The sequence below is a fragment of the Leptomonas pyrrhocoris genome, assembly GCF_001293395.1.
Source record: "Leptomonas pyrrhocoris isolate H10 chromosome Unknown, whole genome shotgun sequence".
Lineage (NCBI taxonomy): Eukaryota > Euglenozoa > Kinetoplastea > Trypanosomatida > Trypanosomatidae > Leptomonas > Leptomonas pyrrhocoris.
This window is the reverse complement of record NW_015438368.1, coordinates 183,380-211,163: the sequence shown is the minus strand read 5'-3', so window position 1 is coordinate 211,163 and position 27,784 is coordinate 183,380. Positions and strand designations below refer to the sequence as shown.

The window sequence follows — 27,784 nt, the reverse complement described above, 5'->3', positions numbered from 1 at the left end:
AAGAAAATGTGTGGGAGTATACACGCTTTGACATTTTCGAAGCTTAACAAAAGAAAGATAAGAAAGACTACTGGTGCTATTACGCTAAAAAAAAAAGAGAAAGGAGAAAACGTAGGTACTGCAAATGAAAACAGCAACAACAAAGAACAAGTTGCCGCACCGGTCGCTTTCTCGCACTCTTCGTTTGATATTCCTCTGGAGCTTGAAATGGAGCCCCATCACGACCTTCTCCAGACCGCACCTCCCCAGAGGCAAAAGAGAGAAAAAAAAAAGAACGAGAAACAAGACAAGTTGGAGGTCGGGGTTCGAAAATTGAGGTGGGGCGATGCTCGTGAAACAAACGTGACAGGTATTCTTTTTTGGCGTAGAAGAGCGTTCGAAGTAATAAATTACGCATTATGTTCTCGTGTATCTGAAAGAGTTCCATGGACAGCCGAGGAAACGATCTGTCCAGTTAGCGAGAACGAGAACCAATGTAAAAGCACGCAACACAAACAGACTTACGGAACAGGGTACATATTAGGCATCAGAGGCCAATGAAAGACCTCCATCCAGTGCTCTTCCTAGGATTCGAGTCGTTTTCCTCCTTCACATCGTGAGTGCCATCATGGCCATCATCTTTTCCCTCCGCCCGCGCTGGCGGTGCTGTCTCTGGCACCACCTTCTCAACGACAGAAAGCTCATCCACATCTTCAGCAAGCGAAGTAGCGGAGGCGTCCGCACTTTGCCTGTCCTCCTCTTCGCCGGACTCCGCTGAGGTCTCACTTGACACATCCTCCTCCATCATCGCTGATGTATGAGTCTCCAGTATTTCCTGCTTCTCTACGTCTGCCTGCCGGTTCGTCTCCTGCGCTTCTTCCTCGCCTTCCTTTTCATGATTCACTTTAGCTGCTTGCGTGGCGACGACAACCTTCTTCTCCACAATAAGAACACGGGATGGCGACGGCTTCGGCTGCACCTTGTCGGCGGACGACGGGCTCTTGGAATAGGTGAGCTCCCGACAACTTACCGGTGTCGTCTTCTCGTGATGCGCGACGAGTTCTGCGTCGGGCTCCTGAGCAGCAGTGGGTGTGGTCACCGCCTTCTCCGCCATGCCATCCGTCTCGTCAACGCTCTCCTCCTTCGCTGGAGCACCTGCATGGCTTGCCACCTGCGAAACAGTGGTGGGCTGGTGCTCGAGGATCGGCTGTGTGGACGGCGTGGCCGCCAATAAAGAAGAAGAGGAGGATGCATGCGGGGGCGAGTTGCTGTGCGGCACCACATCAACATGCTTCGTCTTTGCGATCGAATCGACCGCCACCACCGCCGTGGCTGCTAGTGATGTTGCAGGCGTCAGAGTTGAGGGCGACTTCCAGCCGTCGTCGTACCACGGAAAGAGGGCGCCCTCCTTGTCTCTCGGGAGCATCTCACGGCCCTGCTTGGTGACCAATCGGGCAACCGACTGCGGTGGGGTAGTGGGAGCAACGGTTAGCTTGCTCACCGGCGTGCCGTTCAGCTCCGGCTCCGTGTTCCGCATCCCATCCTCACCGCTGATGCTGCCGCTGCTTGGCCGGAGGGCTCCCTCCTCCAACTCAAACACGAGACACGCGGGGACCTGGTTGGGGTGAAGGTCGGCATCCCCCGCCAGCTCCGCCTCCAGCTTACGCGCGTCCTTGTAGGTCAAGCACAACCAGTCACCGTGAGCATCGTGGAAAAAATCGAGCATCGCGCCTTCCGACTTGTCGGTGGAGAGGAAGACGACCTCGAAGTTGTGTGCGTCGTGAAACTTGGTGTAAAAGGCCTTCAGCTGCGCGGTCACACCGCGGCACGGCGCCCACCACTGACCGGCAATGAAGAGAAGAACGTACCGTTTCGTCCGCAGCGCCTGGGCCAGGCTGACGGTAAACCCATCCTGTCGAATGAGGGTGTAGGGTGAGTCTCGCTGGAACAGGTCAAAAGGCATTGTATAAGCCTTTGAGCTGGAGACAAGAAAGAAGTAAAATTGCAGATGCTGATAAAGGAGTGTATAAATATATGTGGAACACTTTAAAAATGTGATTCGTACACCCAACAGTAGTGATGTTTTTTTCCTTCTATTGGTTGAGAGCGGCTGATGCTGCAGTCGTGTTGCCCTCACGTACGATTTTGAATTAAAAGAGAGAGAGAAGAAAGAAAAGGTGCGTTACCCACGCGATGTTTTGGTTGAGAAGCAGAACGTCGTCAAGAGTCCTTTGCAGAATTTTGCGCAAAAAAAATTGTGCCACTAAAGAAAGCGGAAGAGAGTAAAGACGATGACGAATAAGTGGGCCGACAGAACAGAGGAGCGAGTAGAACTGCTGCAACAACAGAAAAGCATAGGCGAAGACGAAAGAGAAACCGTCTGCATGTTTCTTTTTCTTTTCGTGTGCGTGTGTGCAGGTGAAGATATACGAGCTTCTGCAGCAATCTGAAGTCGCAAAGGATTCCGTTTCGCTGCGAGATTCGCACCCGAGGAGGATGAAGTAGATGTACTTCCTAACTACATTTCTGTTCTGCCTTGTTCACAGGGCCAACCCCATCACGCTCACGTAAGTGAAGACACAAAGACAGCAGCAAACCGACGAAAAGAACAATCAGCTTCCCAAAGGGTTTTGATCCATCGCTGTGTACGTATTCGATGAGGGCAGAGCGAGGTATTTTGATGGTGGAGGTGCAGCCACGCTTCACTAGATCAGCAGACACAACACGATAATGCCCGCCACCACACCAGCGGCGGCCTTCCACATGAAGGAGCGTCGAGCAGCAATGATAATCGCATCCGCATTCAACCACGGAAACTGCAGCGCTGCGGGATCGCGCAACACCATATCCCGCCCGTACACGGTGATCAGGTTGTGCTGCTCCGTGTTCTCCATGACAACAAGAGACGGAATCGCATAGAGGCCGTGCTGCTGTGCCCAGTCGTCACCAATGGTGTGCGCATCGCGGTAGGACATGGCGAGCCAGTCGCCGTGGGCGTGCTGAAAGTAGGACTGCATCTCCGCCGCTGAGTTGTCGCGCGAGACGAAGACAATCTCAAAATTCTTGTCCTGCCCGTGCCGCTCGTAGAAGTCCTTCAAGATGGGCGTGAAGGAGCGGCAGGGTGGGCACCAGTGTGCGGAGAAGTAGAGAAGGACATACCTTTTGCCGGTGAGCGCGTCGGCCGCCGCGGCCGTGCCGTCTCTGCGCAGGAGCTCTACGGCTCGTGCGCCAAAGAGCGAAGTCATGAATGCGGCTTGGGCTCGCTTTTCATTCCTGTGTTATACACGCAAGAACAAAAAGGCGCTAAAGAAAGCACGTCTACGCGCAATAAGCTTCGCCACAGACTCCGAGTGCAGTTTCCAGTGGAGGAAGAGGCGGCAACAGTTGTAGATGAAGCTCTCTATATATACTATGAGCACAGCAACCGTACGCACGGCTCACAAACCCAACCGGTTTAACGACACCAAAAGCACAGAAATAAAAGACAGTGAAGAAGTGCAGAGGTAGACTCTGAGAGAAGGTGCGACGCGTTATTCCCTCAGCAGGCTGCCACGTCGCAAAGCGCGGCACACGACCCGGTTAGCTAGCGGCGGTACACTTCGCCAAGGAGATACGTGGTCGCCGAATAGAAATAATAATAATAATAGGAATAATATTGATAACGAACTGCCTCATAAGCCACATTTTAACCGACAACGTCCTGCCGCAAAAAGTGACGTGCTGTAGGGAGCGATTGGTGTAAAGGCAGCTACAGAGACACCGCCCTTCAGCTGCTTACACACACACACACATAACAAAAGAATGCGATTCCTCACATCCACTGCTGAGGAGAAGGACGATAAAACGAGCAAAACACCGAAAATTCTAAATTCAGAAATAAAAAGCACCTCGAAGGATATTTGTCTCTAGTGCTCCTTCAAAATGCGGTGATGATCTGTTGAGCAATGCGTGCTTCGTCGAGTGCAAAAGCACTAACAATAAATGCAACCAATAAAAAAAAAAGAAAAATAGTATTTTGAGTTAGCAGCGGCTGCTGCTGCGCGTCGTGCATCTCGATATCACAGCCCAGTCTCCAAGGGTGTCTGCCGCAACGACTCTTGCGCAGCCAACACGTTCTGCAGCGCCAGCGTCGACTCGCGCCGCATCTGTGCTTCCGCCTCCTCTACGCCCCCCGCGGCGTCCTCCAACTCGCGCAGCGTGAAGGCGATAATGCCGTCCAGTGTACCCTTGTACCGCTCCATGTCCCGCACCTCCTCCGTAATGCGCAACCGCGCCGCCTCTGCCTCCTCTTTGGCAACGAGAGCAGCGCGCAGCTCGTCTTGCGCACGCTCCAGCTCTTCACAGTGTGCGTGCCGTACTGCTTGAAGTCTGCCTTGCGGTGTGGTAGCCGCCTCGCCGCCGTCTTCTTCGTTGTGCTCCGCCATCACCACTGCTCTTGGAGAGGTGTGGCAGCTGCCATTTTTTGGCTTGCTGTGGTGGGCGTTCATCACAGCTGCGGTGCTGTCTCCTGAGACTCCGTTCGCTTGAGAGGAAAGAGGAGGCAGGGAAGGGAGTACATCAGGTGCGGACGGCGGTAGCGGAGTCGCACGCACTTTCCCTTCTCCAGCCGCGTCGGGGGCATCATCAGAGGTGTCTGGCAAAGCGTGCTGCCGTGGAGCTAGCGTTTGCTGTGCTGCTACGTCACCGGCGTACTTCTCCTCGAGCTCGTCTGCGTCTTGTGCAGCCCCCAACTGAGGCAGCGACGGCGCGCCTACGCTCTTGTGGTAACGCGTTAGCAGAGACACGTGAGAGCTGCCGGTGTCTTGCGGAGGCGCCGGCGGCACGGCAGCCTCTGAGTTGGACACGTTATAGGGGTGTGAGAGTCGTCTGGGTGCCTCGCTGGCGCCGTACGAAGGGAAAAAAGCATCGCGTAAAGGTGCCGATTCCAAGGACGTAGATGCGTCAGGTAAAGTGGATAAAGTAGTGGCGAGCGCGGGCTGCGCCGGTGCGGGTGGAGCGGGCCCGATCGCGTCGGACGAGCCGACAGGAGGGGCTGTCCGCTTTAACGCCGTTGAGTCGACATTCCATTTAACTTCTCCAGCACCTTCGGACACCGCCTTCCCTCCGCCATCCGACGCAAAGCTGTCTGCGGCGGAGGTGCGATGCGCCATGCAGCAGCACCGTTGCGTAATGCGGAGCGCAAGGACCAACACGGCAGTGCAGAGAAGGATGGCCGCAACGCCAAGCCAGAAGCCTTGCGCGAGTCCTGACAGCGCGGTGCTGCTCGCCGGTTCAGAAGTACGGTGCATGGATATAGGTATACTGTTGGAGTGTATATGCGTGTGTATTCAAAAAACAAACAAACAAACGCCAACCCTTGTTTTGATGGCTACACTTTGTAAAACCTTTTCTCTCGTAAAGTAGCTTTGCTGTTTCTGATGGCTCGATGTGCTTCTCTGTGGCGGCTTGAGGCGCGTTTCTTTCATCAGCAGCTGCAGTGAAAAAAGAGAACACGTTCGTACCTACGCACCGTTAGTCAAAGAAAAGAAAGAAAGAGGAAAGGCGAGATGAGGCCATGTACAAAGGAAGAACGAAAAAACCGTTAAAGAAAGGCGGCGAAGGTCGAGGAAGGAGGGGAACAAATCTACGACACAGTGGTGACATGGAAGGTATATGTAATGAAGCGCACGAGCACGCCGATCTTTGCTAGACCCTACGAAACGTTCCTCTCCAGAAGATAAACGACACAAGTGCTTCTTCACAACGGCCTCTGCTCCATACACAGCCAGCGCTGTATGCACTCAGCTTACACGCTGTTTCCGCGTCCGCTAGTCTTTGCGATTCTAAGAGAGACGAAAGGCACACACTCAAACACACACACGCGAACCGATTTATAAAAGAAAATCAAAAGCAAAAGAGAGAGAGAGAGGGCAGAACACGCCGTTCGGCAACTCCGTAGTAAAGAACCACAGAAGTAAAACGCAAAACATAAAAGTCAGTAACAGAAAAAACGGGGTCCTCACAGCGCTCATTGGCTGGTACGTTGCGACAGAAACGCAACGACGAAACCCAGAGAAAGAAACAGAAAAAGGAGGCAGCGTAGGGGACTTCAGCTACCGCTAGGCATCAGTGGGAGGGGGGAAGAAGAAAGACATTAATAATAACAAAGCGATGACAGCAGAAACAATCAGGTCAAGAGAAAGAAAAGCAACAACACAAGAAGAAATCGTTGAAAACAACGCCTTCGATATCAGAATGAATGCTGTGCAAACCATTAAAGCAAATAAAAAAAGGGGGCGAGGACAAAAACGACACGAAGCAGGTGATATTATTTGCTTCAGAATACGGAAAGACGAAAGTACTGAATGCGAGAGTCCCGTAGAGAGAAAGAAGAAAAAGAAAAATTAGGCGTACGGATTCAAAGGCACACGGTGCGCAGTCTCGGGTACAACGAAGAGGGAAAAGAAAGAAAGAAAGCAAAATTGAGCACGACTTTAGCAAAGAACAATAATATATACACACACCAATGATGCGAAAGAAAGAAGGAAGGAAAGAAGGAAAGAGCGGGTCACAAAACAAACAAACAAACAAAAAAAAAACACTCCTTATGAGGGTGTTCGCTCGTCCAAGTGAAAAAGATGGCGAATGCATTTTGAGTAATTCCACATTTATCTGAAAAAACGAAAACCACAGCAGAAAAGCACTACGGCGCTGCGCCTTGCTCTCCTTAAAAGTGGAAGTTCAACACATACTGTGGAAGCAGGAGAAAATAAAAAGCCACTTGGATATGAACATGAATAAGGAAGCTTGAACGCGTGCCTGAAATCTTTATTTGAGAGAAACAATAGCAACACTAAACCGTACAGCCGTATATGATATGCTGCGAGGCGGCTCTCTCTCTTATCAAAGTAGACGGACATGACTTTTTCGGGTACTTTCTCTTCAGCAGTGGAGAAAGCGAGAAAAAGAAAAGAAAAGAAAACGAACGTTGATGACTAGTCAAAAATACAGAAGTACTGCTTGTATGCACGTACACTGCGGCTTCGATGGGAACACACCCACGAAGCCTGTCGAAAGTGTCTGAAAAGAACAGTTTCTGCTTTAGCAATATATATGTCTATATCAATTCTATCGAATAGGAAAGCGATCGGAAAACAAAGAAACACACGATATTCACTACCCACCACAACACAACAATATCGTGATCACGAAACGAACGTAGGAGTAGAGAAGGCATAGCACTCCCTAATAAGAATATCAACCAACAAGGCACGGCGCTTTGTTTTCGCTGATAGCGGCTTGACTTCTTGCGGACAGAAGGAAGGAGCCGTGCATCACGTTTGCACGCCTGCGCTGCCTACATATCTCTGCCAAAAGCAGCAACATCAGCATCATATCGATTACTCTTTTTTTAGTTTTTGTCAACGCTTCTGCTGTTGTACCTTCGCCTCATCGGCGTGCAGTTCGAAGCGTTGGCGCGTGCCGTCGGTGCGTACTCGGCCGTCGGTACCCCAGCTTCTCCGCATGACCTATTCAGCTGCGAGCCCCGCAGGTCGTCTGGCGAGGCGCCCGTGATTTGCGACGGTGTCCCCGCCAACCCACGTGCCACAACCTGGTCGGGGTTGGTTGGGTACAAAGACGCGAGGTTCTTCAGCGAGGTGGGGCGAGGGTTGGGCATGCGGGGTTGCACCCGGTCCAGCTGCGGCGGCATCGGCGACGGCTGCAACGACGGGACGTTTTCGCGACTCGCCGCACTGTCGTTTAAATTCGCCACTGGCGAAGACCGCGCCGTGAGCGGGGCTGCCTCGGCGCTGCCACCGCCGCGTGCCGTAAAGCGATGCAGGCTTTGCTGAGTGCGATGCGGCGTCTTGCACGTCCTTTTTAAGCGCGGAAGCTGCTCCATCACCTCCTGTGATTCATGCACCGGCGTGGCCCTCGTCGCCGGCGGCGCCGATCTTTCCGCCTGTGCCATTCCCTTTCCTCGTGGCGAGGAAGGGCTGAGGGGAATGAGCGGGAGGGTGTAGTAGTAGCAGCCCTCGCCGTACGCCGCCACCGCGTCGGTCACCGCCTCTGCGTGGCTGCGGGCGTGTTGGAGACGAATGTCGGCGTTGAAGAAGCCGTTCCCCACCACCTCCGCCTGCCACGTGGTGGAGGTGGACGGCGCCAGAGACGGACAGGGGCAACTGGGCGTCATCGCTTGTCGTCCGTCATGCGTGGCGATGCTGAATGCAGAGCGCGCACGCCGCCACGGGTGATGACGATGGTGGTGAACCTGGTGGTCCTCTTCTTCCACAACGACGTGGAAGTTGTGGTTTGCGTGGGAGGCCGGGGTGGAGTGCCGACTCGCGCGGTGTGTCGGACTCCGCTCCGTCGCACGACTGTGGCGGGAGCCGTGTGGTGAGGTGGACAGCGCAGAGGACAACACGGATTGCAGCCCGCACACCTCGACCGTGCCGTCTGCCGGGTCAGACACGAGCCTGGTGAAGAGCTCACGCGGATCACTCGCGTTCACCGCGACCATCACCTGCGAGGCGGCCGTCGACGTCGATGAAGATCGGGAGCGCGAATGCTGCCGAGAAGACGGGCCGCGTCGCGAGGAATGTGGGCTGCGGTTGCGACGGTGATGTCGGCTGAAGTGCTCGTGCGAGCCCTCGAGCAACGACGCGGAACGCGAGGTACGTGCGGAGGCGTCAGAGGCGGAACTGCCGCTCCGACTTGCGTGCGGCCCGCCTCGTTGTTGACGGTGCGCTGCAACTCGCCGGAGGTTGTCCTCCCACTCTTCTGTGCTGTCATCGTCGTCGTAGCCGCTATCGTCATTGTTGTTCAACCAGTCTGGAAGGCGCACCGCCAATGGAGGCCCACGCAGCGCTTGCGGAAAGTGCTGAAGCGGCTCACGGTGAACCACTCGCAGCAGGCGGTACAACTCCCCCTGCGCTGGCACATCGCGCACGTGATTCAGCAGCACCACGCCGTCCGTGGCGGCCGGGAGTTGCAGAGAGTTGGTGCTGCGTGCCGCCTCCGTCACGTGCGACGGCGCGGTGGATGTCGGGTCTGCGCTGGCGAGCTGCGTTGAAGAGACAGCGGCTTGTGTGGGTGTGGCGAGCGATCCTGCCGCCGTAGCCGGAATGAGGGCGGGCGCTCGGAGGGGGGAGGCAGGCCGGGAAAGGGGCTGGTCACGACGAGGGACGGCACTGCTCACCGTGGCACCGCCTGCAGAGATGCGTGGACTCCCCGCGACTCGCGCGGCGGCGCTCTTCTCTACATCGTTGCGGCAGCCGGCAGAACCAGTGCCAGGACCATGGTCAGCATTATCGTCTTTTATTGGACTGTGAGCCGGTTGACGGTGCGGTGAAGCGGCCGTCGAGCTTCGTGTGGTGAGGCCAGCGGCGCTAGCTGCAGAGGGCGACTGCGATACCATCAACGACGCGCTGGTGGCACTGATGTTCCCGACCACAGAGTCCGCGCCAGAAGAGGCACAGTTGCTTGCACCGCGAAGGGAGGCGGTGGAGTAGCGAATACCTCTCGCAGCACTCAGTGGAAGACCGCCATGTCCGCGCCCACCGAGCGACGACGGCACCGCGGCAGAGTGATCCTCTCTTTCTGCGTTCCCTCGTTCGTGAACGTTATCTTCCACGCCGTCTCGCACCCATGAAACCTCCCTGGACGATCGAGAGGACGCAGTGAGTGGTACGTCGGGGCGCGAGCCCGAGTTCCGTGATCTGCCCCGCAGCGGCGATCCCGCGTCGCTGGTGCACCCCAACCGTGACACGCTGCCCTCTGCGCTACGCGGCGGGTTTGCCGACGACCGCGGCGATGGCAACCTGTCTTGCTGGGCGGGGTGTGTCACGCGGCTACGGCTCACGGCGGACAGCACTGGCAGTTGCCAGTTAGTCAGCGGGCTTGAACCATTGCACTTTGGCAGAGTGGGACCAGGGGCGTCGTCTCCTTCCGAGTAGGCGGCGTGTGCTCTTCGCCATCCTGTCGATGTGGTGCTGACGTGTATATCGGCCGCTGCTTCACGAGCTACAGGAACCCGTGAGGCTGAAGGGGTCGCTGTCCCCCAATGTGGGGACGCTGCTGCAGACGTTGGAGCAGAGCGGGACAGGTCCTGCGGTTGAAGCGCCGAGGGAATTGTGTTCTGCGCCAGACGTCGCAGCGCGTCGTGTGAAGTGGTGAGTTGTACCGGCGGTGACGCGACGAGAATGGTGATGTCCGTGCGTGGAGTGACGGTAGGGGGCATCGATGACCCCGCTGCTACCGCTCTCTCCGACCTTCGACCAGACGACGTTCCGCTGCTCTGTACGACCGAATCGGAAGCTCTACGGAGTGCCTCTGCCAGACTGCGGCCTGACGTACGCACATCGAGAGACACTCTTCCTCCCGCTTCGCGTGCGGGCTGTTCGCTTTCGACGCGGTCGATAAATCCTGAAGTTGCGTACTGTGCTCGTCGCAGGGACGCCCCAGTCGTCGTACCGTCCGCCGCGTGAGACGGCAAAGGCCCCGCGCCGTCGTTCGTAAATAGAGGAATGCCGTAGTCGTCGAGGTCACTGCCGACGTCCGGCGTGCGGCCGTCGGTGTTGTCTCGAAAGCTGTACACGATCTCACTGCGGGCCCGCTCACGTCGTGCGCGGCGGTGTATGTTCATGAAACGGCGCCCAGGCGACGCCGTTTCCTCCTCCTGCCCACTCAGTAGCGGAATATCTGCAGATTGAGACAGCGACCTATCTGCCTCGCGGTCTGCACCACCTGAATGAGAACTGTGTGTGCTGCCAGCGGTGGTGTTCTGCTGATCTGCACCGTTGTTGCGTGAGGCGGCGGCGGCGGAGCCGCTGGAATGGGAGCGGGAGGTGCTGCGGCTGCTAGCGAGTTGCACCGCCGAAGCATCTGATGACGAGGCACGAAGCAAAACAGCGCCTTCGCGGAACTCTGCACTGCTGGACTGCCCGCGTGCAATGGCGGAGCCGACGAGTCGTGGCGAGGAGTTCGAACCCGGCGTTGCGAAAGACGGCTGCGGCGAGGAGCGTGCGTTGCCGGGTGAGCTGGCGTTGGTAGCGGTACTCGGGTGCGCGCGCGCGAGGAGACTATCAAAAGAGAAGCTAGGAATGAAGGGCATTCTCGGCTCCCATACACTAAGGTAGAGGGAGAGGCGATGATTGTCTATGACGGATTCTTTTTCTGTTGGTGCTGTACCGAGGACCGGTAGCTGCCACTACACGGTGTCTGACAAGAGTGAGGGGTTACTGCTGTGCGGAGGCACACAGGTCCTCGGGCTAGGCAACGGTGAGTGACGGTGATGGAACGGCGGAGAAAGCTAGAGTGCTACACGAATGAGCCTTTTTAGAAAGAAAAGAATGCGCAGTTTTGTGGGGTGGGAGAATGCTGGAAGAAATGAAAAGCACTTAGGAACAACAATAACAGCAAAAGGCAAGGGAGAGGGGAGAGTAGTGACAAATTTTGTTCACTACCTTGCCCTTCAAGAAGAAGAAACGAAAACAGGGCAGCCAACGCCGGCTCAGTCTTCCGCAGTTTCTCTTTTTTCTTTCAAATACGAGGGATGAGAGGGTGCAATAAATACACACCCACATAAAAAAGGAGCCGATCGTGCCTTACGCGGCTGTTAGTTGAAAAGCCCGCTGGCTGCGACGTGTTCAGATGCATGTGGTCGCCAAGAGAAATTGCAGTAAGGAAGGAGGTGAAGGGACCGAGTCAAGGACAAAGTGACGAGGACGCGAAGTGCGAATCCAAAGGTTGAAAGGTGTTCCACAAATAACAATGAACATTAAGAAAAAGACCCTGCGACAAGTCACACTAAAACGCGCAAGTGCAGAGGTAGCGGCTGCTACCGTGAACTCTTCACAGAGCGGCGAGGTCAATGTACACAGATAGGAACGTGACGAAAAAGGCTCAGCGCTTCCAGAGACAGCAGAAAGCGACTATTTTGTTCGCAAATGTAGGGCAGACAATCGCATTCATACTCTCAACTTAAGTTTGGCAGATGAGAGAAAGAGATTTAACCGAATGCAATGTGACGTTTCCGCACGGCAGTTGATGGTGTATGTTGTTGCAGAAGACACAGCAGAGTTCATGAATACTCCAAGACGAATCCACACACCTACACACCTCCCCTGGCGCGTTCAAGAGTCGAGGCAGCGGTTGCTACAGCAAGCCAGTTCTCATCTTTTCTGCGGCAGTGGAGAGCTTCGTCAAGTCTGACCTGAAACGGTGCTAACGGTCTATCACGCACACCTGCAAATACTTGCTAACAATGTGCGCCTCTTTCATTGTTCCTGAACCGGCAATCACTATGGGGATGTACAGGTGCTCCTGAAGACTGAAAAAGGAAAACAGGACACGCCTCGGTGCCGCCACGTTTCCGGCGCATCTCATCCTCACCTTATAGCTCATCCGCGCCTGCAGTGAACTCAGCTACCTCGCTGGCGTCAAATGCCGGCGTAGTTAGCAGTGCCAATGAGCTCCGCAACCAACTCAAGGTACTCCGCTCACATTGCTGGCACGCCTGCGTATCTTATATGCGCCTTCTCTGCCGTTCCGACTCCATAAATGGCAGCTACGTCTATAATACGCACGCTGAAAATGGAGCGGTCTTCGCTGGGTTTGATACGCACCGCATTTCCTCCCTTGACCATAGCTGTCGCCGTTGGAGATAAAGGCGTGCCGTCCTATGGCGCTGAGTTATCGTTCTGCTGACTTGGATGTAGGTCATGCCAGTCTTCTTCTGCAGCACGAACCCCACTCCGCGCATGCTCGCCACAGTTGGCGCAACACAATCGTTGGCGTTGCAGCTCGTGTTCATCAGTGCCATGGAGGAGTGGATCGCCTCGCCGTGCACCTCAACGTGCCACTCACAGAAGCCTTTGTTACCTGTCTCCACTTTCATTCCTGTGGGCTCACCAATGAGGCAGCCATCCGCCTTGAAGCCCTTCGCCTTCAGGTAGTCGATTAGGTAGGGAACACCGCAACATCCCAGCTCCTCGTCAAACGAGAAGGCAATGTGAACCGGCTTCGCGCGCTTCATCGACAGGAGCTGCGGCACCAGCGCCAGCACCACCGCCAGAAAGCCCTTCATGTCGCACGCACCGCGGCCAAACAGCTTGCCATCCTTCTCCACCATCGTGAAGGGGTCGGTGTCCCACTTCTGGCCGTCCACCGGCACCACGTCCGTGTGGCCCGACAGCACGATGCCGCCCTGCGTGACCCCGCCCTCGCCGGGCAGCGTCGCCCACAGGTTCGCGTGCGTCCTCGCCGGGTTGTACACCAGCGTGGACTCCACGCCGACGGTCTTGAGGTACGCCTTGACGTAGTCGACGAGGGGGAGGTTGGAGTTGCGGCTGACGGTGTCGAAGCTGATGAGCTTGGCGAGCCACTGCCTGTAGTCACTCGGGTAGTTCGCAGCGGAGGTCACTGCAGCTGAAAGGTATAGGGAAACGCTGCACGGATAGTTTGCCAGCGCTTGAAAACGAATGAAACAGCTGCTGACTCGCACAAAAGCAGAGTCACACGGAAAGATCCAAAGTGAAGCTCCCCTTATGAAAGGTCAGTTGGGACAAAAGAGCACCCAAGGGAAGAAAAAAGTGCTCATCTCTTTTACTTCCCTTCGTGACTGCCTAGTTGAACAGCATAGTCCATGGAATCACCGAGGCCAGCTACTCTGCCTCGATAGCGAGAGAGAAGGGATAAAAAAAAGCAGAAGAGAGCTCGGCGGCAATCGCCTCTCTCGTCGAAAGCGCGCTTCCGCTAGATGATGTACGCAATCTGTGGCATCAGACCGGCAGAGCGGGTGTGTTACATGCGCAATCTCGCCACGAGAGGCGCGGGCTTGCTTGTCTGCAGCTGAGCTCTCAATGTGTACGCCACAAACGTTGTCGAGAATTGAGGTGAACAAACTAATGAAGGAGTACCCCCTCGAGCGGCATAGAGGGTGAGAAGGCCACACACAGCAGCCCCATCATCAGACCTCTAACAACTACGTCGTGCAGCAACCTTTCAGGTTGGCAGTTGAGCTCATTGCAAGGTGTCCACATCTCCGCCACCGTCAGGGCACCGTCTTGAAGCAACAGGTTCTGAGAAACGGCTTTGTGATCTGCCGCGTCATGATTCTTAAAACCTCTTCAACAGAGGTCGTAGCTTCATGTGTCATGCGATAAGTGTATGCTGTGCTATCGTGGCCGTTCTCTGCCACAGCTGTAGAAGAAAAGAGAAAACTTACAAACAAAAGGTAGCGAAAGCACCGGAAGCTTACCGTCGCTTTCTGTGCGTGAATCTAAGAACTGTCTGGCAGTTCGATCTGTCTGCGCACTTGCCGGTACTGACCTAGCAGGTCTATGCACAAGCTGTGGTGGCTCTGTCAGTTGATACTTGAGGATACGCGTCAACTCAGTCATAAAGGGACACGGCCATGCAACTCCATTTTGTTCTTCCAACAGCAAATGATGTGCACGTTCACCTGAGTACCAGTTTGCTCCATAACAGTGAAACACGACGCCCACGAAGCCTCACTTTCTGTCTAGCAGCCAGTCCTTGCGTCGTGCGGAGTACCATCCGTTGTGCGAAGCATATGTGTCCTGACTAAAAATGATAAGTACGGTGAAGGCAAATCTTCATCTCCTTCACTATTCATGTCGAAAGAAAGCAGGACGGCTGCTTTCCGGCTCGCTCGCAGTCACAATCTCTGAAACACGTAGGAGTAACCGTCTTCTTGCTCGAGAAGCGATCTCAGATTACGCGACTCCAACTGTAGCAATACAGCAATGTTTTTGGTCAACACACTCTCGCTAGGTGGCGGCTAATGTAGGACCTCCTTGCTTTCAATGATTGCAGAGACAGACAAGAAGCCGATGCCGCTCGCATGAAGTTGCAATTCAGCACGAACAGAGCAGATCTCCCAAGGGGGCGTGCACTCTCGTAGAAGAAATAGCTCCGTACGTAATGCATCTGACGCAGAACCGTGCTCAAATGGCGGACAGCAAGGTGGTAGCGCTTATAAGAAGAAGAAAAAGCGTTGCTTGTTGTGCTGGAGAGTCACGGCCTAGTTGATTACGTCAGTTTTCTTTAGAGTGGCTGCCATTTTCTACAGCGTCGCCACCGATGAGAAACGATCATTTAAGAAAACCTTAAAAACAGCTGCACCTAGCGTCACAAGTAATGGTATAGGCAGAAAGATGATACAGAAGCAGCAGGATAGGATTCAACGGCAGAAGATGCAGCGCTACGCTGAATGCTGCAGAAAAGTGAGGACTACCATGCCTTCCAGATGAAGGTGATACGAGTTAAGGGCATTACTTAGTGAAGGTCGCCATCGCGATACCGACCTCGCTACACGTGTTTTGGTCATCCACAAGTTAACATTTCGTTGCTTTGCTCGGACCGTGAAAGGCGCATGGCAACGTTGACGAATACATATTTGCCAGTAAAATCTTCAAATACCGGTGCTCTTTCTGCTTCCTGATACTCAAAAGTGGTAGAAAGCACCAACCAATGCATGGAATGAAGTTCTTGTTAGGAGGAACAACAATAGCTAAGACCACAAGGCCAATGGAGAGTGAAGAAGTTAACGAAAAGTAGAACGATACGAGGAGGGGAACACTGATGTACTGCATGCGCAGCCGTAGCTGCGTGTCGTCGGAGCGGCAGGCATTCACAGTGACTTCGCCCTCAGAATGATCAAGACAGCACGTTAGAGAAGAAAAGAAGAAAACACCTAAGGACTTACGAGATTAGGTATATAAAAAGGGCAAAGCTGCTTACGTTCAGGGACAAAGACACCAGGTGGAAGGGAGAGGAAGCACCTCACGCCAACTCATTTTAGCACGCGAGAGTCTCACCTGTTGCGAGCGCGGTCCTCGCGACCAGTCTGTAGCTAGTGCACGCTTGCTTCGCTACAAATGCGACGTCAGCGGTTCCCTCGTGAGAGTGCAGGTAGCAACGAGGTCCTTTGTGAACTTCTCACATTTGATCAGGTTCTCGCAGAGGGTGTATTCGTTTGCCTCGTGGGCCCCGCAGCCTCCTGGTCCGACAATAACAGTAGGAATTTGTAGTTCTTCCTGGAAAAAGCCAGCCTCAGTTGTACCTCCCGCCTTGCGGATCTTCTGGTCGTTGAGCATTTTCCGCACAAGTTTCGTGAAAGGCTCATTTTCTTTCCCGTTGAAAGAAGGACAGAGGTTGTAGGCGCTGATATCAACGCTTGCTTCAGTGTATTCTTGACGCATCGCGGGCAATACGACCTTGTCGACGTATTGATGAATGCGTTTGTCAATGGATCGTGCAATTGCTGTGTCTGTGATGCGAACGCTGAACTCAAACTCACAATCTGCCGGCACCGTGTTTACTGCGTTGCCGCCCCTGATCAAGTTCGTTGAGATCGGCGAGAAGGGACAGGTGTAGCTCGTGTCGCGGGTTTCATGATCGCGGACCTCGATGGCGATCTGTCGCACCTTGGTGATGATCTGCGCAGCGTACTCGATGGCGTTGCAGCTCGTGTTCATCAGAGCCATAGATGAGTGGATCGCTTTGCCGTGCACCTTCACTTTCCACAAACAGTGACCTTTGTTGCCGATGCCGATCGTCATGCCTCCATCGCCAACGAGACACACATCGGCGTGAAACTTCTGTTCCTTCAAGTACTTGATAAGGGTCGGAATACCAGCGCAGCCAAGCTCTTCGTCGTACGAAAAGGCAATGTGAACCGGCTTCGCGCGCTTCAGAGAGAGAAAAGTGGGCACCAGCGCCAGCACCACCGCCAGAAAGCCCTTCATGTCGCACGCACCGCGGCCGAACAGCTTGCCGTCCTTCTCCACCATCGTGAAGGGGTCGGTGTCCCACTTCTGGCCAATCACAGACACCACATCCGTGTGGCCCGACAGCACGATGCCGCCCTGCGTGACCCCGTCCTCGCCGGGCAGCGTCGCCCACAAGTGCGCTTTGTCTTTCTTGTCGTTGTAGACAAGGACAGATTCAACGGCTTTCGACTGCAGGTACCCCTGTACGTAGTGGATGAGATCGAGGTTCGACTTCGAGGAGCAGGTAGTGTCGAAGCTGATGAGCTTGGCGAGCCCGCCTTTGGCGTCTGTAGGGTACCCAGCCATGAGAGGCGATCAGCGGGTGCGTTGCGCGGAGGAAAGGAAAAACAGAGCTGTCGGGAGAGACCCGGTGCAAGTGCAAAGTGCACTGTTGTGAAAGCAGCAGTAAGAAAAGGAACGGTCACTCAGAGAGCAGAGATGAAGAGTTACGCAGGAAATTGGTGTAAAAAGATCCGTTGTTGCGCAATACACAACATTACAGGTGCCGGAGGCTGCGTCACACCCAGAGGCACAAAAGAAAGTTCGGAAGAGGAAAACAAGGGCAGAGGAAACGCAGAGTCGCACTACAGCATAGGAAAGGGCTTTACGGATCACTCCTAGATGTAGTCATTCTTGAAAGTAGAGGTGAGGAAAACGTCCTCTACGATGTCCGTGGGCTCCCTGACGAGCACAAAAGTTCTTATAGTGTCAACTAGCAGGAACAAAAAGTGACTCATCGAGTGAGAGGGAGACAACTGAAAAGAGGACCAACTTTGAAAGAGCGGTGCTTTCCGGTCACGGCGCACGCAGCGCGGCAGCTTCTCCTCCCAACAGTGGATGGTAGGGATGGTATTCAAAATGAGAGTAGCCAATCAAGGCGGGGCAGTGCTGTGCAAAGAGCGCGTGGGCTCCACTCGTCATGAACTCCTGAAGAGCGTGAGACTCTCTTCCTGCGCAACGCTAGGCATTAGACAGCGCTTCGCAGGCAATGGATCCATCTCGCTCACCAGCGTTGAAACGGCGCGTGTTGCGTCCCGGCTTTGGGGGTCTGCGGGAGGGGGGGGGGTCGCTGCGTTTTGTTTCGGGTGGTTGGGCGTGGCCTTGGCTTGGGGCCCCGTTGGGAAAAATCGTTGTTGCGGCGTCCTGGGCGTGCGGTTCGCGGGGGTCGCGCGCGGGCCCGGCGGCGGCTGCCCTTTCCCGCCCACGCGGGGGGGGGGTTGTGGGGCGCCCCCTGTTGGCCCACGGCCCGCGTGGGCGGCGGCGCACCCGGCCCTGGCCATGGGCGTGGGCGGTGAAGGGAAGACGGGGAGGGGGAAGAAGAGGAAGGGACAAGCGAATTGCCGATTTGCAATCTGGCCGATCTGTGCGTGGCAAAACCGGAAACAAGAAGAATTGAAAAACAACACCGGCAGCAGGGAAAGGGGAGTCCACCTGTAATTCAACTTGCTGTCAACTCCCACCTGTCGCGGAACGCGCATTGCGCCCGCCAGGGTGCCATTGTTCACCTGCCCGGCATCAATGATAGTCAATCAGGCTTTTTCGGTCAGATCAAGAAACCAGTAATAATAAGAAACAATAAAAGTGGTGGGATTTCAACATCCCACACTGGAGAAGGGAAGAGAAAAAAAAAGGTTTGACGTATAATACAAGTGTTGTATTTTCTGTCACAATGATAGAGGTGTAAATTTAAAAAGTTCAATGAAAATTTTCATTTCAACGAAGAGAGGGAGATATAAAACGCCTGCTCTGGGTTTCTTGTCACGACACGAATGCCAAACAAACAATGATGATAAAAGAAAGTGGAGCTTAAAAAAATGGCCTGTGTAAACGAGAGAAGACGAATGAGGATGGCCTCCACAGTATCCTAACGTAATTTGCAAGCACAACTGCACAATGGAGATGAAGAGCCACGAATAAAACAAGATGGCCTGCTTCACGAAGCTCCTCATTTGCCTTTGCTTTGCAAGAAGTCGCTTGAGCTCTTCCATCTGAGTTGCAGAGACCTTACTCTCACTCAATGGTTTAAGATGCTGCGCGGTCCGGGAAATACTGAAAGTTCGCGTAATGTATAACGATATACATAACGCTCTTTCACTTGCAATCTCCCCTTCCCTGGGCCACAAACGTTCGTCACTTCTCAAGTACTTACAGGCAGAAATCCCTTAAAAAAGTATGCTGACCAGAAGACAGAAAAGAAATCAAGAACAAATTCTCTATGCACGGTCAAATGCAAGAGAGAAAAAGAACAGAGCCACAGTAAACGTGATGAATACTAGTGAACGTCACACTCCCTCCTTTGGCGCAACATCGTGAGCTTGCTGCTGCGTGCGTTGGGCACAACACCGCGGGAAGCAGATGCCCTACGCAGCGAGAACTGCACTGAACAACATAGCCAAGAGGAGCCCTCCGCATGCAACTGAACTCGAAAGCCCAGTAGCCACATTCCTTCCCTTCGGTTGTTTCGTCGACGCATTGTCGTCACCGTGAGCGGAGGAGGAAGGCCCACTCGAGTTCCGCGGTGCCGCTGTTGTTGTCACGCTCATGTTCTGCGTTCCATCGGTAGGAGTTGTTCCCCTCGTGGCGGACTCCTTGTACTCCGTCGCTTTCACCAGCCCGGTGCAGACGTCGTCGTAGCGCGGACAGGTCAGGGAGCCCGACGAAAACGAGGGGCTGAGGTGCGGCAGCGACAGAGTCGCACCAGGGGTGCAGGCGGTGAAGCTCGAGGCACCGGCGACCTTCACGGAGTACGTCGGGCTGTTGCACTGCACCTCCGCACAGATGGCCAACAGTACGGGAGATGTTCTGCCACCGTAAGCGAAGCCGGAAGGCACGTCCAAGCACCGCGAGTTCACACCGTAGGTGCTGCCGAGGAGTATGCCGGTATCTGTGCTGCAGTTCGAGTTAGAGTACTCTTCGATGTAGGGGCAGTAGTCCATCAGAGGGTCCGCACCGCCGTACGTGGGGTTTGAGAAGTACTGAAAGTAGGGCGGCAAATCAGATTTGTACTGATACACACCGCAGGAACCCAGTGCCGTGTGATCGGACGTGCATGTCATGGCGTTATCCGAAGAAGCGCAGAACATCTCGGGAAACTGCGACACGCCGTCAATCACACACTTGGACGTGGAAAGCGTGCAGCCGGCGTTCCGCCCGTACGACATCGGCTCCGCGTTGGTGTAGTTGCCTTTGTAGAAGCCCATGTCCTCCATGGCGGCGATGGTCAGGGCAGTGTAGTGGCCCACGCCGCTGATGCCGGCCATGAGCTCGTCCTTGGCGCTGCGCCGCTTCCAGTGCGAGTAGACAGTGCCGTCACCACCTTCGTCCTCCAGCTCCATGTACCGCAGGGAGGGGCACCCGTACTGTTCACGGGCCTTGGCGACCACGTTGGAGGAGACGAGGACAGGAGATCGTCCCTTGCCTCGGAGACCTCGAGTGGTGTACATTCCACGTGATAGAAAGGAGTTGATGCTGAAGCCGAGGGCGTGCAGCAGCTCGTGCGTGATGACACGCACCGTCTTCGGGTCAGCGGAGATGTACTTGGGGGACACGTTCGACACACCGACGGAGGGGCGGCCGGTGTCGGCGAAGTTCTGACACGTCGTGGCCCAGGCAATGGAGGTGCCGCTGGTGGGGCCCGCCGACATGTACAGCACGAAGTCCGCGTCGCTGACACCGGTGGTGGTGTGCGAGGAGGGGACGGTGAACTGACCGCAGATGCCGTCGGTGGAGATGGAAGGACCAACGACGATGCTGCCGTCCACGCGCTGCACGTTGAGGCGCTCCTCGTGCAGCTTGATGGCGGAAGGGATCAGCAGCTCCTTCAGCACTTTCTTCTTGTGGTCCGTGAGGACGTCGTCACCGGTGCACGTGGATCTCCCGCCTTCAAAGTCGGGACGCACTTGACCCGCCCTTGTGCAGAACTTGTTTGTGTCCTCCAAGTCCTCGGTGAAGACGCGGATGCGGATGGGCTGCCAGGAGGCGGGGGTGTCCGCTGCGGCTGTGGCGACTGCGTCGACGTTGCGCAGCGACAGCGCGGGCGGCACCACGCGGCTGATGCCGCTGACACGCGTGCCGACCGTGCGCGCCTCCAACTCGTCGAAGCCGCACCGGTGCTCGTTGTGCGGTGCGGTGTCGGCGGGTGGAGGGACCGGTGCGGCGCGTGCGTGGAGGACAACGAGGAGGGCGAGTGCAACGGCGAGGAGCAGCACCTTCCGGTGTCCGCCGTCTGCCGCACGGTGTGGTGCCGGGATAGCGGCCATGGAAGCGGCGGGTGTGGTGCGGGGAGAGCAATAAGCGACGAAAATAATTAAGACGACCTGCGGAGGTGCAGGAGGCAAAGAAGGGGTTAGGGAAACAAAGAATTATGACGGGGCAGAGGCAATAGCGTGATCGGCAGAGATTGGCAAGTGCTTCAGCGTCTGTTGATGAATGAGCACGTGCAGGTGCGTGCTGCACAAGGGCGGAGACGAGGTGTAGGACGAGTCGGAAAGAGCAAGAGAGATGGATGAGCGTGGCGATCGCCGAGGGTCGAGCCGGATTCGCGCTGAAGACCAGCGATGAGGGACGGGTGCTTCATGGCCCCCGCAAGAGGGAAAACAGCGGCAAACGCACATCGACGGTGCTGGGCGAGTAGCGCAATGCGACATCACCGCACCGTGCATCCGCACAGGACGCCGTATTGTTGTGAGGTGCACAATGTGCCCGTTGCTCCGGCCGTTTCTGGAGAGAGCGCTTAGGCAAACGCCTGACACCCAGTGTGTGCGCTCCTTCCCTTCCATGTGCGGCCCGCTTCCAGTAGAAACACGCTGGCTGAGCTGAACCGGCGAGGCTGCACAATGGTTAAAACCCGGCGGACACCGCGGCTCGTGACGATTGAGGAGAACGAGAAAAAGAAGACACCACTTTTTGGGCTTCTACTAGGGGTCGAAAAAACGAAGCAATAACAAAAGAAGAGTGCTAGACGGTTGTGACTCCGCGGTGAGAATGAAAAAAGAAGTAAAGTAAAATTTCACGCTGCGTTCCACCAACACAGGAACTGTGCGGACGTGTTTGGGGTTTACCAAAACAGAGGAAAACTAACTACGAAACAAAACAACTGGAAACTACCGTGCTAGTGAAGAATTTGCGAGCTTCAAAACGAAAAAGAGAGAAGACGGGGACAACACCGCTGCGGTCCCCTCCCCCACAACGCGGGATGGAGCCGCCTGTTTTCCCACCGGAAAGCATAAAAAAAGGTGTCACAGGGAGACACTCCCTCTCCTCCGAGGAGACGAGCGGCCGTGAAGGTGTGGCGGCGGTGTCAAAAAGCCGTGAGCGCACCATCAAGCACACGTGCGCGTACCGAGCCCCCCGCCAGCGTGGAGAGAACAGGCGGAAGTACATGCGGCGTGGGAGCACCGGCAGAGCTGGCAAAGAAGAAGATCGCTTCGCCGTTGCGCCGCTGCGCACCGCTTGCGAGCGAGACACGAGTGCAGACATGACACATCGGAGGAAACATCGCGTGTCGCAGAGCCCGCGTGAGTGGAAAAGAAAGGACGGAAGAAAGCGACGCTCCGCGCATCCAAGGCGCAAGTGCAGAACTGCGAGGCGTGAGAGGGGCCTATAAACTCGTTGTCGCCAGCTGTCCTTGCATGCAGAGACAGGCGTCGCAGGTGTTGGTGGGCCTGCACCGCAAGGCACGCGTGCGTACCGTGCGGGTCACACGACCAGGGCACTCACCAGCAGAAGCGAAGCCACAAGCGCGAGTGTGGGCACCGGAGACGCAGCGGCACCGTCGCCAGTGTCGTCGGCGAACTCCTTGTACTCCGTCGCGTTCACCAGCCCGGTGCAGACGTCGTCGTAGCTCGGACAGGTCAGGGAGCCCGACGAAAACGAGGGGCTGAGGTGCGGCAGCGACAGAGTCGCACCAGGGGTGCAGGCGGTGAAGCTCGAGGCACCGGCGACCTTCACGGAGTACGTCGGGCTGTTGCACTGCACCTCCGCACAAATACCCCTCAGACGAGAATCTCGTTTCCTGTCACTCACGAAGCCGGAAGGCACGTCCAAGCACCGCGAGTTCACACCGTAGGTGCTGCCGAGGAGTATGCCGGTATCTGTGCTGCAGTTCGAGTTAGAGTAATCTTTGACGTAGGGGCAGTAGTCCATCAGAGGGCTCTTACCGCCGTACGTGGGGTTTGAGAAGTACTGAAAGTAGGGCGGCAAATCAGATTTGTACTGATACACACCGCAGGAACCCAGTGCCGTGTGATCGGACGTGCATGTCATGGCGTTATCCGAAGAAGCGCAGAACATCTCGGGAAACTGCGACACGCCGTCAATCACACACTTGGACGTGGAAAGCGTGCAGCCGGCGTTCCGCCCGTACGACATCGGCTCCGCGTTGGTGTAGTTGCCTTTGTAGAAGCCCATGTCCTCCATGGCGGCGATGGTCAGGGCAGTGTAGTGGCCCACGCCGCTGATGCCGGCCATGAGCTCGTCCTTGGCGCTGCGCCGCTTCCAGTGCGACTTAGCAGTGCCGTCACCACCCTCGTCCTCCAGCTCCATGTACCGCAGGGAGGGGCACCCGTACTGTTCACGGGCCTTGGCGACCACGTTGGAGGAGACGAGGACAGGAGATCGTCCCTTGCCTCGGAGAGCTTCAGTGCCCACCATTCCACGTGAGTAGAAAGAGTTGATGCTGAAGCCGAGGGCGTGCAGCAGCTCGTGCGTGATGACACGCACCGTCATCGGGTCAGCGGAGATGTACTTGGGGGACACGTTCGACACACCGACGGAGGGGCGGCCGGTGTCGGCGAAGTTCTGACACGTCGTGGCCCAGGCAATGGAGGTGCCGCTGGTGGGGCCCGCCGACATGTACAGCACGAAGTCCGCGTCGCTGACACCGGTGGTGGTGTGCGAGGAGGGGACGGTGAACTGACCGCAGATGCCGTCGGTGGAGATGGAAGGACCAACGACGATGCTGCCGTCCACGCGCTGCACGTTGAGGCGCTCCTCGTGCAGCTTGATGGCGGAAGGGATCAGCAGCTCCTTCAGCACTTTCTTCTTGTGGTCCGTGAGGACGTCGTCACCGGTGCACGTGGATCTCCCGCCTTCAAAGTCGGGACGCACTTGACCCGCCCTTGTGCAGAACTTGTTTGTGTCCTCCAAGTCCTCGGTGAAGACGCGGATGCGGATGGGCTGCCAGGAGGCGGGGGTGTCCGCTGCGGCTGTGGCGACTGCGTCGACGTTGCGCAGCGACAGCGCGGGCGGCACCACGCGGCTGATGCCGCTGACACGCGTGCCGACCGTGCGCGCCTCCAACTCGTCGAAGCCGCACCGGTGCTCGTTGTGCGGTGCGGTGTCGGCGGGTGGAGGGACCGGTGCGGCGCGTGCGTGGAGGACAACGAGGAGGGCGAGTGCAACGGCGAGGAGCAGCACCTTCCGGTGTCCGCCGTCTGCCGCACGGTGTGGTGCCGGGATAGCGGCCATGGAAGCGGCGGGTGTGGTGCGGGGAGAGCAATAAGCGACGAAAATAATTAAGACGACCTGCGGAGGTGCAGGAGGCAAAGAAGGGGTTAGGGAAACAAAGAATTATGACGGGGCAGAGGCAATAGCGTGATCGGCAGAGATTGGCAAGTGCTTCAGCGTCTGTTGATGAATGAGCACGTGCAGGTGCGTGCTGCACAAGGGCGGAGACGAGGTGTAGGACGAGTCGGAAAGAGCAAGAGAGATGGATGAGCGTGGCGATCGCCGAGGGTCGAGCCGGATTCGCGCTGAAGACCAGCGATGAGGGACGGGTGCTTCATGGCCCCCGCAAGAGGGAAAACAGCGGCAAACGCACATCGACGGTGCTGGGCGAGTAGCGCAATGCGACATCACCGCACCGTGCATCCGCACAGGACGCCGTATTGTTGTGAGGTGCACAATGTGCCCGTTGCTCCGGCCGTTTCTGGAGAGAGCGCTTAGGCAAACGCCTGACACCCAGTGTGTGCGCTCCTTCCCTTCCATGTGCGGCCCGCTTCCAGTAGAAACACGCTGGCTGAGCTGAACCGGCGAGGCTGCACAATGGTTAAAACCCGGCGGACACCGCGGCTCGTGACGATTGAGGAGAACGAGAAAAAGAAGACACCACTTTTTGGGCTTCTACTAGGGGTCGAAAAAACGAAGCAATAACAAAAGAAGAGTGCTAGACGGTTGTGACTCCGCGGTGAGAATGAAAAAAGAAGTAAAGTAAAATTTCACGCTGCGTTCCACCAACACAGGAACTGTGCGGACGTGTTTGGGGTTTACCAAAACAGAGGAAAACTAACTACGAAACAAAACAACTGGAAACTACCGTGCTAGTGAAGAATTTGCGAGCTTCAAAACGAAAAAGAGAGAAGACGGGGACAACACCGCTGCGGTCCCCTCCCCCACAACGCGGGATGGAGCCGCCTGTTTTCCCACCGGAAAGCATAAAAAAAGGTGTCACAGGGAGACACTCCCTCTCCTCCGAGGAGACGAGCGGCCGTGAAGGTGTGGCGGCGGTGTCAAAAAGCCGTGAGCGCACCATCAAGCACACGTGCGCGTACCGAGCCCCCCGCCAGCGTGGAGAGAACAGGCGGAAGTACATGCGGCGTGGGAGCACCGGCAGAGCTGGCAAAGAAGAAGATCGCTTCGCCGTTGCGCCGCTGCGCACCGCTTGCGAGCGAGACACGAGTGCAGACATGACACATCGGAGGAAACATCGCGTGTCGCAGAGCCCGCGTGAGTGGAAAAGAAAGGACGGAAGAAAGCGACGCTCCGCGCATCCAAGGCGCAAGTGCAGAACTGCGAGGCGTGAGAGGGGCCTATAAACTCGTTGTCGCCAGCTGTCCTTGCATGCAGAGACAGGCGTCGCAGGTGTTGGTGGGCCTGCACCGCAAGGCACGCGTGCGTACCGTGCGGGTCACACGACCAGGGCACTCACCAGCAGAAGCGAAGCCACAAGCGCGAGTGTGGGCACCGGAGACGCAGCGGCACCGTCGCCAGTGTCGTCGGCGAACTCCTTGTACTCCGTCGCGTTCACCAGCCCGGTGCAGACGTCGTCGTAGCTCGGACAGGTCAGGGAGCCCGACGAAAACGAGGGGCTGAGGTGCGGCAGCGACAGAGTCGCACCAGGGGTGCAGGCGGTGAAGCTCGAGGCACCGGCGACCTTCACGGAGTACGTCGGGCTGTTGCACTGCACCTCCGCACAAATACCCCTCAGACGAGAATCTCGTTTCCTGTCACTCACGAAGCCGGAAGGCACGTCCAAGCACCGCGAGTTCACACCGTAGGTGCTGCCGAGGAGTATGCCGGTATCTGTGCTGCAGTTCGAGTTAGAGTAATCTTTGACGTAGGGGCAGTAGTCCATCAGAGGGCTCTTACCGCCGTACGTGGGGTTTGAGAAGTACTGAAAGTAGGGCGGCAAATCAGATTTGTACTGATACACACCGCAGGAACCCAGTGCCGTGTGATCGGACGTGCATGTCATGGCGTTATCCGAAGAAGCGCAGAACATCTCGGGAAACTGCGACACGCCGTCAATCACACACTTGGACGTGGAAAGCGTGCAGCCGGCGTTCCGCCCGTACGACATCGGCTCCGCGTTGGTGTAGTTGCCTTTGTAGAAGCCCATGTCCTCCATGGCGGCGATGGTCAGGGCAGTGTAGTGGCCCACGCCGCTGATGCCGGCCATGAGCTCGTCCTTGGCGCTGCGCCGCTTCCAGTGCGACTTAGCAGTGCCGTCACCACCCTCGTCCTCCAGCTCCATGTACCGCAGGGAGGGGCACCCGTACTGTTCACGGGCCTTGGCGACCACGTTGGAGGAGACGAGGACAGGAGATCGTCCCTTGCCTCGGAGAGCTTCAGTGCCCACCATTCCACGTGAGTAGAAAGAGTTGATGCTGAAGCCGAGGGCGTGCAGCAGCTCGTGCGTGATGACACGCACCGTCATCGGGTCAGCGGAGATGTACTTGGGGGACACGTTCGACACACCGACGGAGGGGCGGCCGGTGTCGGCGAAGTTCTGACACGTCGTGGCCCAGGCAATGGAGGTGCCGCTGGTGGGGCCCGCCGACATGTACAGCACGAAGTCCGCGTCGCTGACACCGGTGGTGGTGTGCGAGGAGGGGACGGTGAACTGACCGCAGATGCCGTCGGTGGAGATGGAAGGACCAACGACGATGCTGCCGTCCACGCGCTGCACGTTGAGGCGCTCCTCGTGCAGCTTGATGGCGGAAGGGATCAGCAGCTCCTTCAGCACTTTCTTCTTGTGGTCCGTGAGGACGTCGTCACCGGTGCACGTGGATCTCCCGCCTTCAAAGTCGGGACGCACTTGACCCGCCCTTGTGCAGAACTTGTTTGTGTCCTCCAAGTCCTCGGTGAAGACGCGGATGCGGATGGGCTGCCAGGAGGCGGGGGTGTCCGCTGCGGCTGTGGCGACTGCGTCGACGTTGCGCAGCGACAGCGCGGGCGGCACCACGCGGCTGATGCCGCTGACACGCGTGCCGACCGTGCGCGCCTCCAACTCGTCGAAGCCGCACCGGTGCTCGTTGTTCGGTGGAATGTGATATGGGGGAAAGAGGGGAAGTTGTGAAGGGGTGTGAGGAAGGGAGGAGAATGAAAAGCAAACGTTCCGTATCCGATCGCTGCCATGAAATGGCACGCGCAGACGAGGCTCAGGTCTGGTTGTGGCTGGTGATGGACACTGCGGACTCCGCGGAAAGAAAATTGGGAAAGAATGTACACACACACGCACAGTAAGAGAAATGATGAGGAAGGAGAATGCCTGCTGTGTCGTAGAAATGAAGGAGAAGCTGAGAGGAGTGGAATTTGGTCGCCGTGGCTGCATAGAGGGAGATGAATAATGGTAATGCCAATAAAAAAGGAAGATCGCAGGTCAGCAGTCCTGTGTAAAGACGGAGAGTGTGCTCAGAGCAGCGGTGAGACCATCGGACAGGGCTGGGCACTGACCGAGGAAATGCGTGGCGCGTAGAGCAGAAAGCATCCGTCTGCGGATGTGGTACGGCGTACATTAAATGTCGAGACCC

General features: G+C 56.3%; 10 protein-coding genes across 24 annotated transcripts; all 10 read right to left on the bottom strand.

The window, feature by feature from the left end:
* Positions 1-526: 526 nt before the first annotated feature.
* Positions 527-2,244, bottom strand: ABB37_05884 (tryparedoxin-like protein; the record flags this gene model as incomplete). Of its 2 annotated transcripts, none has more annotated exons than XM_015804087.1 (1): positions 527-2,244. In XM_015804087.1, exon 1 carries the CDS (start codon positions 1,940-1,942, stop codon positions 527-529), a length of 1,416 nt encoding a protein of 471 aa, XP_015657221.1. In that variant the 5' UTR covers positions 1,943-2,244. The 2 variants fall into 2 exon arrangements, with proteins under 2 accessions (XP_015657221.1, XP_015657222.1); XM_015804088.1 differs by having other exon boundaries at positions 527-2,210.
* A 440-nt stretch (positions 2,245-2,684) lies between these two features.
* Positions 2,685-3,390, bottom strand: ABB37_05883 (tryparedoxin-like protein; the record flags this gene model as incomplete). Of its 2 annotated transcripts, none has more annotated exons than XM_015804085.1 (1): positions 2,685-3,390. In XM_015804085.1, exon 1 carries the CDS (start codon positions 3,222-3,224, stop codon positions 2,685-2,687), a length of 540 nt encoding a protein of 179 aa, XP_015657219.1. In that variant the 5' UTR covers positions 3,225-3,390. The 2 variants fall into 2 exon arrangements, with proteins under 2 accessions (XP_015657219.1, XP_015657220.1); XM_015804086.1 differs by having other exon boundaries at positions 2,685-3,381.
* A 647-nt stretch (positions 3,391-4,037) lies between these two features.
* ABB37_05882 (hypothetical protein) lies at positions 4,038-5,482 on the bottom strand (the record flags this gene model as incomplete). Its single annotated transcript, XM_015804084.1, has 1 exon — positions 4,038-5,482. Exon 1 carries the CDS (start codon positions 4,401-4,403, stop codon positions 4,038-4,040), a length of 366 nt encoding a protein of 121 aa, XP_015657218.1. The 5' UTR covers positions 4,404-5,482.
* A 668-nt stretch (positions 5,483-6,150) lies between these two features.
* Positions 6,151-6,609, bottom strand: ABB37_05881 (hypothetical protein; the record flags this gene model as incomplete). Its single annotated transcript, XM_015804083.1, has 1 exon — positions 6,151-6,609. The coding sequence occupies one exon, from the start codon at positions 6,607-6,609 to the stop codon at positions 6,151-6,153; it is 459 nt and encodes a 152-aa protein (XP_015657217.1).
* Positions 6,610-7,369: 760 nt separating this feature from the next.
* Positions 7,370-11,597, bottom strand: ABB37_05880 (hypothetical protein; the record flags this gene model as incomplete). Its single annotated transcript, XM_015804082.1, has 1 exon — positions 7,370-11,597. Exon 1 carries the CDS (start codon positions 11,069-11,071, stop codon positions 7,370-7,372), a length of 3,702 nt encoding a protein of 1,233 aa, XP_015657216.1. The 5' UTR covers positions 11,072-11,597.
* Positions 11,598-12,532: 935 nt separating this feature from the next.
* On the bottom strand, positions 12,533-15,107 carry ABB37_05879 (glutamamyl carboxypeptidase putativemetallo-peptidase Clan MH Family M18; the record flags this gene model as incomplete). Of its 7 annotated transcripts, none has more annotated exons than XM_015804075.1 (1): positions 12,533-15,107. In XM_015804075.1, the coding sequence occupies exon 1, from the start codon at positions 13,088-13,090 to the stop codon at positions 12,533-12,535; it is 558 nt and encodes a 185-aa protein (XP_015657209.1). In that variant the 5' UTR covers positions 13,091-15,107. The 7 variants fall into 7 exon arrangements, with proteins under 7 accessions (XP_015657209.1, XP_015657210.1, XP_015657211.1 ...); XM_015804076.1 differs by having other exon boundaries at positions 12,533-15,101; XM_015804077.1 differs by having other exon boundaries at positions 12,533-13,818.
* Positions 15,108-15,854: 747 nt separating this feature from the next.
* ABB37_05878 (glutamamyl carboxypeptidase putativemetallo-peptidase Clan MH Family M18) lies at positions 15,855-17,144 on the bottom strand (the record flags this gene model as incomplete). The annotated part of the gene is made up of 1 exon (XM_015804074.1): positions 15,855-17,144. Exon 1 carries the CDS (start codon positions 17,058-17,060, stop codon positions 15,855-15,857), a length of 1,206 nt encoding a protein of 401 aa, XP_015657208.1. The 5' UTR covers positions 17,061-17,144.
* Positions 17,145-19,114: 1,970 nt separating this feature from the next.
* On the bottom strand, positions 19,115-21,205 carry ABB37_05877 (putative mitochondrial major surface protease gp63, putative,leishmanolysin; the record flags this gene model as incomplete). Of its 2 annotated transcripts, none has more annotated exons than XM_015804072.1 (1): positions 19,115-21,205. In XM_015804072.1, exon 1 carries the CDS (start codon positions 21,011-21,013, stop codon positions 19,115-19,117), a length of 1,899 nt encoding a protein of 632 aa, XP_015657206.1. In that variant the 5' UTR covers positions 21,014-21,205. The 2 variants fall into 2 exon arrangements, with proteins under 2 accessions (XP_015657206.1, XP_015657207.1); XM_015804073.1 differs by having other exon boundaries at positions 19,115-21,174.
* Positions 21,206-22,451: 1,246 nt separating this feature from the next.
* Positions 22,452-24,413, bottom strand: ABB37_05876 (putative mitochondrial major surface protease gp63, putative,leishmanolysin; the record flags this gene model as incomplete). Of its 4 annotated transcripts, none has more annotated exons than XM_015804068.1 (1): positions 22,452-24,413. In XM_015804068.1, the coding sequence occupies exon 1, from the start codon at positions 24,219-24,221 to the stop codon at positions 22,452-22,454; it is 1,770 nt and encodes a 589-aa protein (XP_015657202.1). In that variant the 5' UTR covers positions 24,222-24,413. The 4 variants fall into 4 exon arrangements, with proteins under 4 accessions (XP_015657202.1, XP_015657203.1, XP_015657204.1 ...); XM_015804069.1 differs by having other exon boundaries at positions 22,452-24,382; XM_015804070.1 differs by having other exon boundaries at positions 22,452-24,373.
* Positions 24,414-25,659: 1,246 nt separating this feature from the next.
* ABB37_05875 (putative mitochondrial major surface protease gp63, putative,leishmanolysin) lies at positions 25,660-27,784 on the bottom strand (the record flags this gene model as incomplete). Of its 3 annotated transcripts, none has more annotated exons than XM_015804065.1 (1): positions 25,660-27,784. In XM_015804065.1, exon 1 carries the CDS (start codon positions 27,583-27,585, stop codon positions 25,660-25,662), a length of 1,926 nt encoding a protein of 641 aa, XP_015657199.1. In that variant the 5' UTR covers positions 27,586-27,784. The 3 variants fall into 3 exon arrangements, with proteins under 3 accessions (XP_015657199.1, XP_015657200.1, XP_015657201.1); XM_015804066.1 differs by having other exon boundaries at positions 25,660-27,747; XM_015804067.1 differs by having other exon boundaries at positions 25,660-27,704.